This window comes from Lynx canadensis, chromosome C2 (genome assembly GCF_007474595.2).
Source record: "Lynx canadensis isolate LIC74 chromosome C2, mLynCan4.pri.v2, whole genome shotgun sequence".
NCBI classification, from domain to species: domain Eukaryota; kingdom Metazoa; phylum Chordata; class Mammalia; order Carnivora; family Felidae; genus Lynx; species Lynx canadensis.
Window position 1 is genome coordinate 80,085,966 of NC_044311.2, and position 15,320 is coordinate 80,101,285.

The 15,320-nt window shown below is 40.7% G+C and overlaps 1 protein-coding gene across 5 annotated transcripts in view; it reads left to right on the forward strand.

The window, feature by feature from the left end:
* LOC115523314 (LIM domain containing preferred translocation partner in lipoma) overlaps positions 1–14,791 on the forward strand; it is a 679,286-nt gene extending 664,495 nt beyond the window's left edge. For all 5 annotated transcript variants that reach the window (XM_032594731.1, XM_030329251.1, XM_032594730.1 and 2 more), the window contains 3 exons: positions 3,863–4,041; positions 9,683–9,803; positions 12,895–14,791. In XM_032594731.1, the coding sequence (XP_032450622.1) occupies positions 3,863–4,041; positions 9,683–9,803; positions 12,895–13,023 (429 nt within the window). In that variant the 3' untranslated portion in view covers positions 13,024–14,791. The remainder of the gene's footprint in view (positions 1–3,862; positions 4,042–9,682; positions 9,804–12,894) is intronic.
* The last annotated feature ends 529 nt before the right edge of the window (positions 14,792–15,320 follow it).

Sequence of the window (15,320 nt, forward strand, 5' to 3'; positions counted from 1 at the left end):
AGAGAGAGAGAGAGAGAGAGAGAGCGAGCATGAGTGGGGGAGGGGCAGAGAGAGGGAGACACAGAACTCGAAGCAGACTCCAGGTTCTGCACTGTCAGCACAAAGACTGACACAGGGCTAAAACTCATGAACCATGAGGTCATGACCTGAGCCGAAGTCAGACCCTTAACTGACTGAGCCACCAAGGGGCCCCACCACTTTTATTCATTAGAGTACTAGAAGTCCTCGCCACAGCAATCAGATAAGAAAAAGAAATAAAAGGCATCCAAATTGGTAAGAAAGAAAGAGACTTTGCCTATTTGCAGTCTAGATTTTGACAGTCATGCAGACATGATACTATATTTAGAAAACCGTAAAGACACCATAAAAAAAACTACTAAAACTGTTAAGTTAATTTAGTAAGGTCACAGGATACAAAATCAATGTGCAGAAATCCATTGCATCTCTATACACTGATAATGGAGGCACAGAAAAGAAATTAGGAAAACAATCCCATTTACAATTGCACCAAAAATAACAAAACTCCTCATAATAAATTTAACCAAGGAGTCAAGAAACCTATACTCTGAAAACTATACAACATTGATGAAGGAAATTGAAGATGACACAAACAAATGAAAACATATTCTATGCTCCTGGATTGAAAGAACAAACATTGTTAAAATGTTGATACTACCCAAAGCAATCTACAGATTTAATGCAATCTCTGTCAAAATACAAACAGCATTTTTCGCTAAACTAGAACAAAAATGTCCTAAAATTTATATGGAACCACAGAAGACTCCATATAGCCAAAACAATCTTGAAAAAGAAAAACAAACCTGAAGGTGTCACAATTCCAGATTTCAGGTTATACTACAAAGCTGTAGTACCAAAACAGTATGATACTAACACAAAAACAGACACATGAATCAATGGAACAGGACAGAAAGCACAGAAATAAATCCACGATTACATGGTCAATTAATCTTTGATAAAAGAGGCAAGAATATACAATGGGAAAAAGTCTCTTCAAACAAATGGTATCTGGACAACTGAACAGCTACATGCAAAAGAATGAAACTGGACCACTTTCTTATACCATATACAAAAATAAACTCAAGATAGATTAAAGACCTAAATGTGAAAGCTGAAACCATACAAATTCTAGAAGAGAGCCCAGTCAGTATTTTCTCTGACATCATCCATAGCAACATTTTTCTAGATATGTCTCTTGAAGAAGGGGAATAAAAGCAAAAATAAACTATTGAGACTACATCCTCTTCACATGAAAAGAAACAATCAACAAAACTAAAGGACAAACTACTGAATGAGAGAATATATTAGTAAATAGCCTATCCAATAAAGGGTTAGTATCCAAAAATATATAAAGAACCTATACAATTCAACATGCACACACACAAAAATAATAATAATCTAATTAAAAATGGGCAAAAGACATGAACAGACTTCTTTCCAAAGAAGACATACAGATGCCAACAGATACATGAAAAGATGCTTAACATCACTTATCATTAGGGAAATGCAAATCAAAACTACAATGAGATATCACCTCACAACTGTCAGAATGGCTAAAATTGAAAACACAAGAAACAAGTGTAGGCAATGATGTGGAGAAAAAGGGACCCTTGTGCATTATTGGTGGGAATGTAAACTAATGCAGTCACTATGGAAGACAGTAGGGAGGTTCCTCAAAAAGTTAAAAATAGAACTACCTTAGTATCCAAGAATCACACCACTGAGTATTTGCTCAAAAAATGTAAAAACGCTAATTTGAAAGGATGCCTGCATCCATATGTTTATTGTGATGTTATTTATGATAGCCAAATTATGGAAACATAATTGTTTCTGTCAACAGATGAATGGATGAGGGATACATATGTAATATTATTCAGCCATAAAAGAAGAATGAAATCTTGCTATTTGTAACAGCGTGGATAGAAGTAGAGAGTATAATGTTAAGCAAAATAAGCCAGTCATAGAAAGACATATCATCTGATCTCACTCATATGTGTAATTTAAGAAACAAAACAAATGAACAAAATGAAAAAAGAGAGAGAGAGAGACAAACCAAGAAACAGACTCTTAACTACAGAGAACAAACCGATGGTTACCAGAGAGGAGGTGAATGGGGGGATAGATGAAACAGGTGCTGGGGATTAAAAGTACATTTATTGTGATGAGCACAGGCTGATGTATAGAATTATTGAATCACTATATTGCACACTTGAAACTAATATAACGCTGTATGTTAACTGCACCGGAATGTAATAGCTTTTTTTAAAAAGACATTGTTGCTTCCCTTGAAGAGATTAGTCTAATAGAAGAAATAGACAAATGTGCAAATAATTTTAATACAGTGAACACTGTAAGTGCTCAGGAAGGGTAGAGAAAGAAGCAATTGATTCCAACTGAAGGCATCAAGGTAGGCTTTACTGGAGAGTTGCCTTCTGACCTGTACCTTGAAAGTTCAAGATGATAAACTGTAGTTCATTCTAGGCATTAGCCAATGCACAGAATTATGGAAGTTTCTCATAAATTTGAAATAGCGTGAGCAATCTGAGACATTAGGGGAATCTGACCCTAGAAAGGGAGGTTGAATGTCAGGTAAGGAATTAGTTCTTATCACATTGTGGGGCTATAGAAGTTTTTGCTAGAAGCAAAGTTAGTTGGTCACATCTGTGTTGGAAAGGAAACTGGAAGTCACTTAGGGAACAGGGAAGTGTTAGAGAAGGAGAGATGCAAACAAGAAAGCCAATCAGAGACTGTTGCTGTGGTTGAGACATCAGCACACTAGTTATCTACCTATAGGCATTTCTTGTGTGAGAGCTATTTAAAGGTTCTCATGGTAAGAGGGAAATTACTCCTTACTTTCCACATCCCTTCCAGTTCTGCATCTTTCTAATAAGATCCCCATCCCAGGTTTATTCTAGATTGTAAACTCTGAATCAGTCCAGACATCTCACTTGGAATATAGCATATAACAAGGTTGTTTAGTAGACAGCATGGGATTCTAGGGAAGGATGGAAAGTTAATAGCCAATTTTATCAATCTTTCCAAGTCCTGATCAATATATGGTATCCTTTTGGTGAGGGTTTCATTTTTTAAAGCTCAGCTTATTTTGTAAGACAGATAAGTTGACTTTCTTTTCTGTCCAGGGTGCACAACACTAAACTTGGAGGTGGTGTTCGAATCAAAGCTTTAAATAATCAAAAGCCTCATGGATTATGCTGAGCCCTGATTGGGTTCTACAACTGGCATGCTCTGTGAGTCTCCATCATCAGGCACACCCTCCTAAAATCTTAAGGTCCTTGGTGACCCTCCCAGATTTTTGAAGACTCATCAAGTTTTAGAACAGTGAGGTGTTCTTCCAGTGGAGAACCTTGGTTATGCAGTTCAGGGGGTCAAACAACTACAGCTGTGAGCAAAATCCAGCCCACTTTTGTAAGTAAAGTTTTATTGGAACACAGTCCTGTGCATTTACAACTGCCTTCACACTATGACAGCAGAACTGAATTGCTGCAACAAAACCAGAAATATTTACCATACGTGCCTTTACAGAAATGTTTGCCATCAACCCTGCAATAGTGGTAGAAAAGGGACGGAAGTCAGAAGACATGTGTTCTAAATGCTTGGTTGGCCACCTACTACCTGGGTGAATTTAGAAAAGACCCCTGATGTACCTTACGTGTTTCTTTGTCTCTATAATAAAGGTATGCACTCTGCTTTCTCCCAAGTACTGTGATAGGCACATGAGCCAATTGTGTCTGTAACAAACACTGCTGGTCTTGCCATAAGGTATTAAATACGTGGAGCTCCTCAAGTCCCAGTTTAACATTGGTGTTTATCTCTCCTTCCTCAGAACACCCTGGAACAGTGCAGTGTGTGCTCCAAGCCCATCATGGAGCGGATCCTGCGAGCCACCGGAAAGGCCTATCATCCTCACTGCTTTACCTGTGTCATGTGCCACCGCAGCCTTGACGGGATCCCATTCACCGTGGACGCTGGTGGCCTCATTCACTGCATTGAGGACTTCCACAAGTAGGCAGTCTACTCTGTCCCCTCGAGCCTGCCAGTCCCCTCAAGAGTCTGTCCTTACTGCCTGGTGTCTGGGCCACACATTCTTCTCTCACAGAGCTGTAGGATCTCAGGATTTGATAGGACCTTAAAAATGGAGTTTGTTAATCCCCTCTTCTAATCCAGGAATGGGTGTCCATTAATCCATCTGGTCCTTCACCCCAGTTTCTGCTCAAAGGCTTGCCTGGGGCTCATCCGTCACATCTTTGTGTGGCTCTGATTGTGAGAAAGTTGACTCAGATGCAGAGTATGTACGTTGGAAATAGGCAGGATACCAGGGTAGCCCTCCCTGGCCTCAACACGAACAAGATGTGTGACAGTGGACAAACCGCTCAATTTCTCCGAGCTGTTCAGTCTGGTCATTAGAACAGAGCCTGTCTTAAAGCTCCCCAGGTGTAATAGTCCGCAGTTCTCTCTGGCGCTGACCTCTACGTCTTGCCAGTCTACAGATAGGAGGTCACAGGGAGGCGGACGTGCACACAGAGCAATCAAGTCTGTCTTCCTAATATAGGCCTCACACGTATTTGGGTCCATGTCACACCATTAGCTGTCACATCTTCCCATAACCTGTTTCCCTACCCAGGCCTTCTCTCCCTCAGGATGCTTTTCGATAAAATTAATGCGTGCAGTCTTGTGCAGTCTTTTGAAGAGGATTAGAAAGTAGAGTCTCAAGGTCAAGGGAACTTACTCGTGGGCCTGGAAAAATATGTCCTTCAGTTCTGTCATTCATAGGGCCCTCTTTCCTCTGTTATAGCTGTGGTGTTCATGAAAATTGTATGCTTTTTGTTTTGCCTTCTTTTTATTTGGCCCCTTTGTTAGTTGGCTGATTTGTTGATGACATTCATTACAAATATATAGTAACCATATGAAAGCTATAGCAGTGATTTGTAAATGGGAGGCACGGAGGCTTTCTGGCTTACTTACGGGGCAGTCTGAGTCTTTGAGGACAGTCCAAAGCTCTCACGGAGATAAAGCTCATGTGGCTCACCAGTTTGGGTCTCCATTCTATGGCCTCCAGATGTGCGGTCTTGTGGGTTATTTTTCACCGCTCTGTTGACTGTCAACAACCAGAAGGAGCTTGCCACAAGCAGTTTGGGGCCTTGAGACTCCTATTTTTAAAAAATGAATTTCCTTAGCACTTTCCAAGTAGCAAAGAAAGGGAAAACCTCACCAAAAGACGTGAGGCTGAATGAATTATAAAACCCCAGAGGCAGGAATTCTCAACCTGAATTAGACAAGTAAGGGCTCACTTTGAAAGGGCAGTCACAGCATAAATTGTACTTCACGTTATTGATATTTTTAGCTTGTAATTACACATGAAAAAAACCTGCATCTATTTAAGGGAAGTGAAAAGATACCAAAGGGGAGTGTGTTTCTGTCACTGTGTGCCTCCTTTCTTAGACTTCCCTGAATCCAAGACTGATAGATGTAATCAGAGCACACATGTTTCTGTTGCTGGAAAAGACAGATCTATTACACCCCCCAATTAAAACAGGAAATCAATTCTGACAAATGGAAGTTTATATCTATGCCATTTATCTTTCATTTCTAAGAGTGAGGAGCATAATTAGAGACTTGGGACTGGTGACATAAGTGTGTGGGTCTGAACACTCCAGACAAGCAGACTTGAGCAGCTAAAAGGCAAAAACCATCTCCAGCCCCCATCTCTCCCCCTCCACCACTAATTCCATGGCATGTTAAAACACAAATTATTTTTTTTTAAATAATGTTGTCTGCATGATTGGCAGGTATGTAGGGGGGAAAGCTTGATCTTTTCATGATTTCCCAAAGAAAAATAAGAGAGAAATTTTACAGAACCCTGTTTCTGAGCCTTGAAAGTACTAGAACACAAAGCAGCTAAAAGCCTCACCCAGGGTGGGCATTGCAAGGCAAACGAGAGGGTACAGAGAGGGAAACAGCCTTCTTTTGCAGACTGTTTTGGGGGGCCTTGGGCTTGGTCTTTTAGGAAGGAAAGCTTTTAGGAAATCTCTTTCAATTCAGTCGAGCCACATCTGCAGAGAGCCCTCTGGGTGCTCCGTGCTAAAGGAGAGAGATACAAGGAGAGAAGCTGCCTGAGTAGAAAATGCACAGACACACCGAGAAAAACCCCTGTCAGCAAGGAGCTTGCCAGAAGGAGGGGAGGGAATAAGTGCAGAGTATGTGTGATATCAGGCAGAAGGGGCCAGACACGATGAGACAGGCACAGGCGAAGGCTTGAACTGGCAGAGTCCGAGATTACTTGGCCCCGGGATCTGGGTAGAATTCTGGAAGCAGAATCTGAAAAGTATTTTAAGTGAGAAACAGAAATTCCTGACAGCAGGAACCACTCAGGAAATAAAGAAGGGGTGAAGTGGGGAAGGGCGTCTCTACATTCAAGGAAGATTTGCTTGGCTGTAACTAGAGCAGCCTGAGAGTGGAAGTGAGATACGGAAGGCCCATGAGAAGGGATTGATCTCGCCTTCTTAGCATCCTGTCTTCTAAACTGGTGCTGCCCAAATGTTAATGTGCTTACAAGTCACCTAGGGATCTTGTTAAACTGCAAATTATAATTCAGTAGGTCTGGGGTGGGACCTCCCAATTCCAAATTTCTGACAATCTCCCTGATCGTCTTGGACAGCACTTTGAGTAACAAACTTCCCAAACACTATTTGTAAGGCCTTGTTAATGGGCCATCCCCTGCATAACCACCTCCAGTCAATGCTGGCCCAAGTCCTCTATCCTATTGGGTAGCAACTCTTCCTATTTCAGATGACTGTTCAAACCAGTTCCCTGGCAAACTGACTGTGTCCACCCTCACCTTCAACACACACACACACACACACACACACACACACACACACACACTTTCCCATTTCACCTAAATGGCCTTCATTCAAGGTCCAGCTCAATTACCACCTCCTCTGAGAAGACTTCCCTGACCTCAACCCTCCCCTATCCCCCTGTTTGAATTTATATCTTCCTCTCTGTGTTCTGCAGAGTTTTGTAAATCAGCTATAGCTAGTACATACACAGCCTGATTAGTAATAAAGAACACACACACACAATTTTACACTTACCACCTTAAATCATTTTTGCAATATGGCAGGATATGTATATCGCACTTAATAGAACAAATGCAGAAATAGATAGAACTCCCTCACCAGTCTGGCTGCAGGAGTCCTAGTTTATTTCTGTATTCCCAGTGCCAGGACAGTGAGCTCTGAAAAGCAGGTTTATTTAACTGACCTTTCATTGTGTTGAGCCTTTATTTCACTATGTGTGCTTTCTTATCAGAGACATTACACTCATCCATTTATTTGTTTAATCAGCATCCATTTGTTGATTGCCAGAAATGTGCCAGGACACAAGATGATTAAGACTGTCCTTCTCTGAGCCTTGGCTTCTGTGGCTATGAAGCAGAAATGATAAAAACTATTTCTTCATAATGTTGTTGTCAGTAAAAACACGAGGTCAAGTGCGCAGAGCGCTTAACAAGCCTTGGCACTTAATAAGCACACAATATATGGTAGCCATTTGAGCCATCAAAAGTGTTTTTTATCAAATTTACTTTTATTATTATTATTATTATTATTATTATTATTATTATCTGCTGAGTGAGCTGAGCTTTGAAACAGACCACCTGGGATTTAGAACAGTCTTTAAAATGCCGGCCAAGGAACACTGTGGGGACTGTGAAACCACTTCCTGTCTTCCCTTTGTTTTTTTCCCATCATGGAAATGAGGCCAATTGGTAGGAAGGAATCCTTACTCAGCGAGAACACAATTTATGCCTTTCCAAAGAGGAAGGACTTTAAGATTGAACATAAAAGTCCAAGTCACATCTTTTTATAGAGCAAAATGGCAGACACTTCATTTTATGAGTGGTAGCCTGAAATTCTACTGTCTGCCCTGGTCACAGAAGTTGTTTCTGGAGATTCAGAGACTGAGCAGAACCTGCCAGCTGGAAGCTCACAGTAGAGCGATCCCCGAAGATGTGCAAATAATCACTACTAAAATAGGCAAATTCAGGGAAAGATATTTTATCTTAGAGAAGTAATTCTACTTGAGGAAATAGGGGCAGGCGCGCAGTTCAATGATAGAAAAGATAGACTTCTGACCCCACAGAATTTACAGTCCCGATGGGCTTGGGGAAAGGAAATTCTACAGCGGATTCCAGAAGCCTGCTTATTTCACTACTGATGACCCAGATGCAAAAATAATCAGGTAGTCCAAAGCAGTCTTTTTTTCCTTTTTCTTTTTCTTTTTTTTTTTTTACCACTGAGTGTAAACTTCTTGCATAAAATGCCAATTATAACAACCCTGATTACTGCTGCAGTTGTACCCTGATCCTTTTAATTTTTCTTTCAGAGCAATCAATTGATCTGCTGCTTAATTCATATTTATTTAGATTGCAGCCATACAGATGCCTTTTGGCTGCTGCCAAGAAAATTAATATGTACATATAGAGTATAATGTATGTAAAAATGCTTTGACAACCATAAAGTGTTCTGCAAAGTATTAGATTACTATCATTATTTCTTTTTAAGTCTCACTACAAATAGATAAATTTTAACATCATTAATCTTAAAACCATTACCATGAAAAAACTGAGTTGCGTAGTCTGTTTGTCCTTTTTTTTTTTTTTTTTACCTCTATCAGCTTTTATCCATGGCCATTTCAAATCATGTCTTATTTCACACCTTCCCAAATGCTACCCCTAATTTCCAGGAGATAAGGATGAATGCACAGCCTATATTTGCAGCCTCTTAATCTGCTCTGAGAAAAAAATTTTAGGGCCATCGGTCACATTCAGGAATGTTAAGAGATTAGGAAATGTTAAAATTCCTCACTAACAGTTAACCTCAAAAACACACATATATGTGTCTCTATATGTATAAGTGTTCATACCTTTTGGAAGTGCTAAAACCCTCTGAGGAATAAAGAACTTGACAGCTTTTTAACTTTTTCCTTTTCAAACAAGAGTTTAACACAATCGAAATGTCAGAAGTACACGCTTGGTCATAGCAAGTTTGGTGTATTTCAGGTCGCTAACTTCTGCTGTTTTGAAAAGATATGTGGTCGAGGTTTCTTGTGTTAATTCCTAGAACTTAGTATCAAAGAAAGAGGCTCTAATAAGTGGGAATGACACAGCTACCAACCTCAGAATATTTGTGGAGGGCCTGGGGAGTACATATAAGGTCTAGAAGTGAAAGTCAAACAAGATGAGGTCAAGGAAAAGAAAACATAGTAAGGGCCGCCAGGACCCTGCCCTAACCCAGGATTTGTGTTTGCAGTCTATGCACAAGTGAATTCTATGTCACATACCATGTGACCAATAGCTCCTAGATGCTCTTCATCCATAAGGATTGTATACACTCACTCCCCAGCCTCACGAAATCTCACTTTATGATCTAGAAGGACCTCAAAAGTCACTGAGTCTAAGTCCCTTATTTTACAGCCGAGGGAACAGACCCAGAAAAGGATCGTGATTTGCTCAAGGTCATGCAAGATGACAGAGCAGAGGTCCTGACTCTTGACCTACCCCTCATCTTTCCACTTGTGGGTCTCACCTGTTTGTCAATGTCTATGCTCAATGTCTAACCAGAACTGTTGTCTCCATTTTCAGGAAATTTGCCCCCCGATGTTCTGTGTGCAAAGAGCCTATCATGCCGGCCCCGGGCCAGGAGGAGACTGTCCGGATTGTGGCTCTGGATCGCGATTTCCATGTTCATTGCTACCGGTGTGAGGTCTGTGGTCAGCACCCCCACACCCTGTCAGTGCATGGCAGGTGCTGCAAGGCCCAAGGGAAATAGGTTTTCACAAATACAGCAGTTATTCAATCTGGGGAAAACCCCTGGTACCTGTGTTCTTAGGACTTGAGTTTTAGATCTTACACTTTCATTTAATCCTGGTGACCCTGGATAAGTCACTTTACCTCTCACTCTCAATTTTCCCACCTGTAAAAAGGGCTCAAATTCTTATTCACCTCTCCAAATATGGCTGTGCCACTAAAATACAAAACTGTATGTTAAAGAATCATAAACCACAAAGTGCTAAATTAGTAGGAAATGGTATTCTTGTTACTATTATTGTCATTGTTATAATGAGGTTTTTTTTTATTTTTTTAACGTTTATTTTATTATTGAGAGACAGAGCATGAGCTGGGCAGAGAGAGGAGGAGACACAGAATCTGAAGGAGGCTGCAGGCTCTGAGCTGTCAGCACAGAGCCTGACATGGGGCTCGAACTCACAAACCATGAGCTCATGACCTGAGCCGAAGTCGGACGCTAAACGGACTGAACCACCCAGGCGCCCCTATAATGAGTTTTTAACTGTGACTCTAATACTCCTATGGGACGGAGATCCATTCCCAGCCATTGAGAAAGATAAGATCTCACTCCTCTCCAAGGGGTTGGAACTTGATGCTCAAAGTCATGGAGACTGGTTGAGTTAGCAGGCACTGACTATGCACATAAGATAGGTCAGGCGGCTGCTAAGAGCTCCAGGGGAAGTATGCACAGGTGCTGTGGGAATACGTACAAGAGGCCTGTAATCCAGGTTGGAGGGCAGTAGTTAGCAGCTGTCTCTTCTCTCTGTGGGGAGAGTATGAACTGCCTATTGCCACACCCTCCCGTCATTAGTTCATCTAGTCCCCCTAGGTGACCTTCCAAAGACTAAGGGGCTGGTGGAGTCAGGAGGGCTAGGGGGCTGTCTCTGGCTCTCTGGGACTACATTTATTCCACTCACTGCTTTAGCTGTAGCTAACCACTTGATTTATGTGGGGTTCTTTGTTTTGCCCTAGAGCCCAAGTTCCATATAGCTCTCTTCCCTTGACATAAGAAAAGATAATAATAATTAAGAAAAAGATAATAAACTACCAGCTTTTACACAAGATTTTATGACTACAGAGGAACAGCAACCTCCAGCCTTAAAACTGACCTGAATCATAAGTGTGAAAGAGCTTATAGATGCCTTAGAAGTCATTTCACAGATGGAGAAACTGAGGCTCAAAGAAGAAAAGCTCTTCAACATTGCTCACACACTTGCTATACATACAAATAGGCTTTGACCTCTGATGGTTTTGTTTTTTGTGCCAAGAGTTGCATGAAATGTGTGCCTTTTCTCCTTCCAGATTAAATGACAGCAGTACAAATTAAGTTTGCTTTGAAATCCTATAAACTTTTTTATTTATTTTTTCTTTATTTATTTGTTTAATATAATATATTATCAAGTTAGCTAACATACAGTGTATACAGTGTGCTCTTGGTTTCGGGAGTAGATTCCCGTGATTCATCGCTTACGTACAACACCCATGCCAACAAGTGGCCTCCTTAATGCTGATCACCCATTTTCCCCCTCCCCCCCTTCCCCCCATCAACTCTCAGTTTGTTCTCTGTATTTAAAGGGTCTCTTACCGGTTTGCCTCCCTCTCTGTTTGAAACAATGTTCCCCCCTTCCCTTCCCCCATGGTCTTCTGGTAAGTTTCTCAAATTCCACACATGAGTGAAAACATATGATATCTGTCTTTCTCTGGCTGACTTATTTCACTTAGCGTAATACCCTCCAGTTCCTATGAATTTTTAAAACAGGACTATAAAATGAGAGGAACAGTAAATAAGGAGAGGGCAAACCACAGTTCTAGCCCTGTCACAGATGCTTCATGACACTGGACCAATCACTTCCCTCTCTGCTCTCACTTCCCCATCTATAAAAACGAGGAGGTTGGACTGGATGCCCCATATGGCCCCTTTTGGTTCTAAGAACCATGAATGGTTCCAACACTGTGGTTGACTTCAGGCTCTTCAGGGTTTTCAGGTGATCATAGATGTCTGCTCATTAAATGCTTACAGCCATGCCACTTATGACACGTCCTTTCTTTTTTGAGATGCAAAGAGTTCATTTAATTCCATTATTCAGTTTCCGGAATGCCTCTAGAACTGCAGAATATCCGCTTGCTCATTTTGGCAAAGCCAGCCCTCTGGGGAGCCTGCCTCCTGCTGCCACTGCTGCTGCTGCTGCTGCTGTTGTGTTGTGGGCGATACTCCTTCTAAACTTAAATTTTACTGGCATTCAAATGTAGACATGAGCCCCTGTGACCTCCTTGCTGCCATAGTGGACAGCAAAAGCTGAGCATGCGGCACTTCTAGGCTTTTAGAAGAGTTTCCACTGAAGTTAGCAAGGGCACCCACCACCAGATGAAGTATTGTACTTTTCTTTTCAGAGAAACTTCCATTTTCTCCAAAGGTAAGGGCCAATATTTGACTCTTGTATAACGCTTTCCCAAATGGAGCTGCAGAGGTGCTGAGGACAGTAGTACTGTTGCTGGCCCGTCTGCTTGGAAGGAGGCACTCTGAAGCTTGGCTTCTGCCCACCAGCTGCCAAGGAGTTCTGTCCTTGCACCTGTGTATTCCTTTTGAGAGATCCTTAGACTAATGCTAAAAGGTCAAGATGACTCAGTGGTTGGGGATCTACCCTTGTTTTATTTTCTCTTGTCCTTGTTGTTGCTGTTTTTGTTGCTTGGGAGAGGAGAACAAAACTACTACTTGGGCACCCAGACCCTGGTATTCTTCTCTTCTGGGACTCGCGTTTCCTATTAGGTAATCGGAGAAAGGGGGTCATTTTACTGTTTGTCTTTATGTCCCCAATCTCTTGTTCAGTTTCATTCAAGACATTATGTTGTATCCCGGGGAAGGCTTGGAGGGGGCCCGCGGTGTATGAAGAGGAAAGGCAGGAAACAGCCACATTATGGAGGGAGGCCTTGAATGGAAAGCTAAGGAATCTAGCCTTCACGTACACAGTTGCCATTTTCACTTACATCCTTTCCATCTATCTTTCCAGGATTGTGGTGGTCTCCTGTCTGAAGGAGATAACCAAGGCTGCTACCCTCTGGATGGACACATCCTCTGCAAGACCTGCAACTCTGCCCGCATTAGGGTGCTGACGGCCAAGGCCAGCACTGACCTTTAAGTTCAGTTAGTTGGTGGTGCTGAGAAGAATGAAACACAAGAAATGAAACACAAGAAACAAGATAAGAAAAGACATGGGAAAAATACAGGAAAGGCAATCAAACCGTGGGATGGTCTCTGTTCTTCGTCTAATATTAACCTTTCTTTAGAAACACATAGATTATGAGATTTTTTTTTTTTTAAGTTCTCACCAAATACACATTTCACATTTAATCATGTAGGACCTTGATGGGCCTTTGTTCCCAAGGACTTCCACATTTTTGCACGGATTATACTCCATCCCATTCACTTCTGCATTCCTGTAACTTTTAATCCCTATGTTTGTCTCACTTTTCATCTGGTTGAATGGCTTTTTTTAGTGTGGTATTTGCTGTCACACAGTTTTTTCCTGGGTGAGTCTGCCAACTCACAGGTGCTTTTAGGCTTGAAGGTCTCATCCTATCACTTCCACATTGCCTGTGATCATAAAGGACAGCCATTCTTTCTGTGTGTATTGGAAAAGTACATCTTTCTGTTGCTCTAAACCGGTCATGTCCCTTAGGGTGGGGGGTGGGGGGTAAAAGTGTGCAATGTATATGTTAGGCAACAAAGAATTTAAGCTGTAAATGACATAGTTTAAAACAAGCGCCTACTGAATTTGCAACCAAATTTGATTGGAAATTCAAAGTCTATAGTGATTTTGGTGCTCAGGGCTCATTTGAAAACAGTTATTGGTGAGATCCAAACTTCAATTTTTTTCTGAGGGAATTACGGGTGGGATATGCTGGGGGAAAAAAATTGGGGGGGTATGTTTGAAAAGCCTATTATTATCTCACAATATCATCTTAAGAGTTTCCTTTTCCATGCTACCTAGACATAATAATACAAATTTTGTTTTCTATAGAGCATAACACTTCCAAAACCATCCCACTTTTCATCTGAGAAATATTGCTGTGTTGTTTGTTTGTTTGTTTGTTTATAATATCTAAACACAACTACCAAAGTTGAGTTTTTCCAGGAGGAATATTGCTTATAAAGAACTGTTCATATTCTTCCTTTTTTTCCCCCAGGCCCAGGTCCTTTTTGCCTGACAACTGCAAATCAGAGCACACATAATAAAATCATGTAGTTTGTTTAGTTTACTTTTAAAAAGACAGGAAAGCTTGAAAAGATTGTGAAACCACAGTTTCATTACTCTTGTAATCCTGCTATAAATCCAATTACATATTGCAGGAGACATTTTCATATCATCGATGTGACATTTACACCACACTTTCAGACAATCGCTGAAAAAAAATTGCCTTTCTGAGCTAAAAATATGCAAAGTCTCTGCCTAGAATCTTTATTCAAACTCTTACTGGGCATTGAAACACTTGCTTGCCAACTGCAGAACCATTCTTTTGGGTTCTAACTCGTTTCTTTTAAAGAGAGATGCCCATCTTAATAATGGCAGGTTGCCATTTGTAAACTAGTCAAGTATTTTGGATTGAGATTTCTTAAATGTTTCTTCAAATCTTCCACAAGTATATACTTTTAAATTATGAAGTATTTTAAATATACACAAAAGAATAAATAATAATATAATGAATCCCTGTATACGTGACACCAGCTTAAGAAATCAAATATAACAGATACAGATCCATTCCCTTGTGCACCCGTCCCTGATTCCACAAATAGCTTTCTCCTGATTATAAAGTGATAAAGTCAATTTTCTAGTCTGACTTTTATTTTAATTTTTAACACTCAGAACATAAATGAAAAATTATTTGTGAATGTTTTAAATTATAACCCATGCCTCAGGAATTCCAATTACATTTATTTTACTTTAGTAGAAATAATTGTAAAACTGGTTTGATTTTCTTGTTTTCAATAAGAAATTCTTAAGCCTTTGGTCCTTAGCTTCATCTAAGTTAATTTGCGGCCCATTCGCCTTGCTCACCCAATAGTTTTGTGTTAGAACTGCCGACGTTATGGCTTTCCAAGGTTTTCCCAGAAAACTTTGTCCTTTCCCTACTTTGCTACTCTTGTCATTGGTCTTTTATATGTTTCTTAATGTGAAATACAATGGGATTCATTTTGGGCAGCATGTGAATTTTAGGATACAATAGTGACTGTATCTCTGAATTTCTGTCTTCCAAGTTCAAGATCAGACCATGCTGATGATCTCAAAGAGCACTGAGTGTTGGGCAGTTGGAGAGAGAATACAATCTGCTTGAATTGCTCCAGCAATTTGTTGTCTATGAAATACTTGGGGGAAATTGTGTTTAGGCCAAAAGCCCAATTTATTGAGAGATGGATGTTATCTCTTGAAGTGCAGTC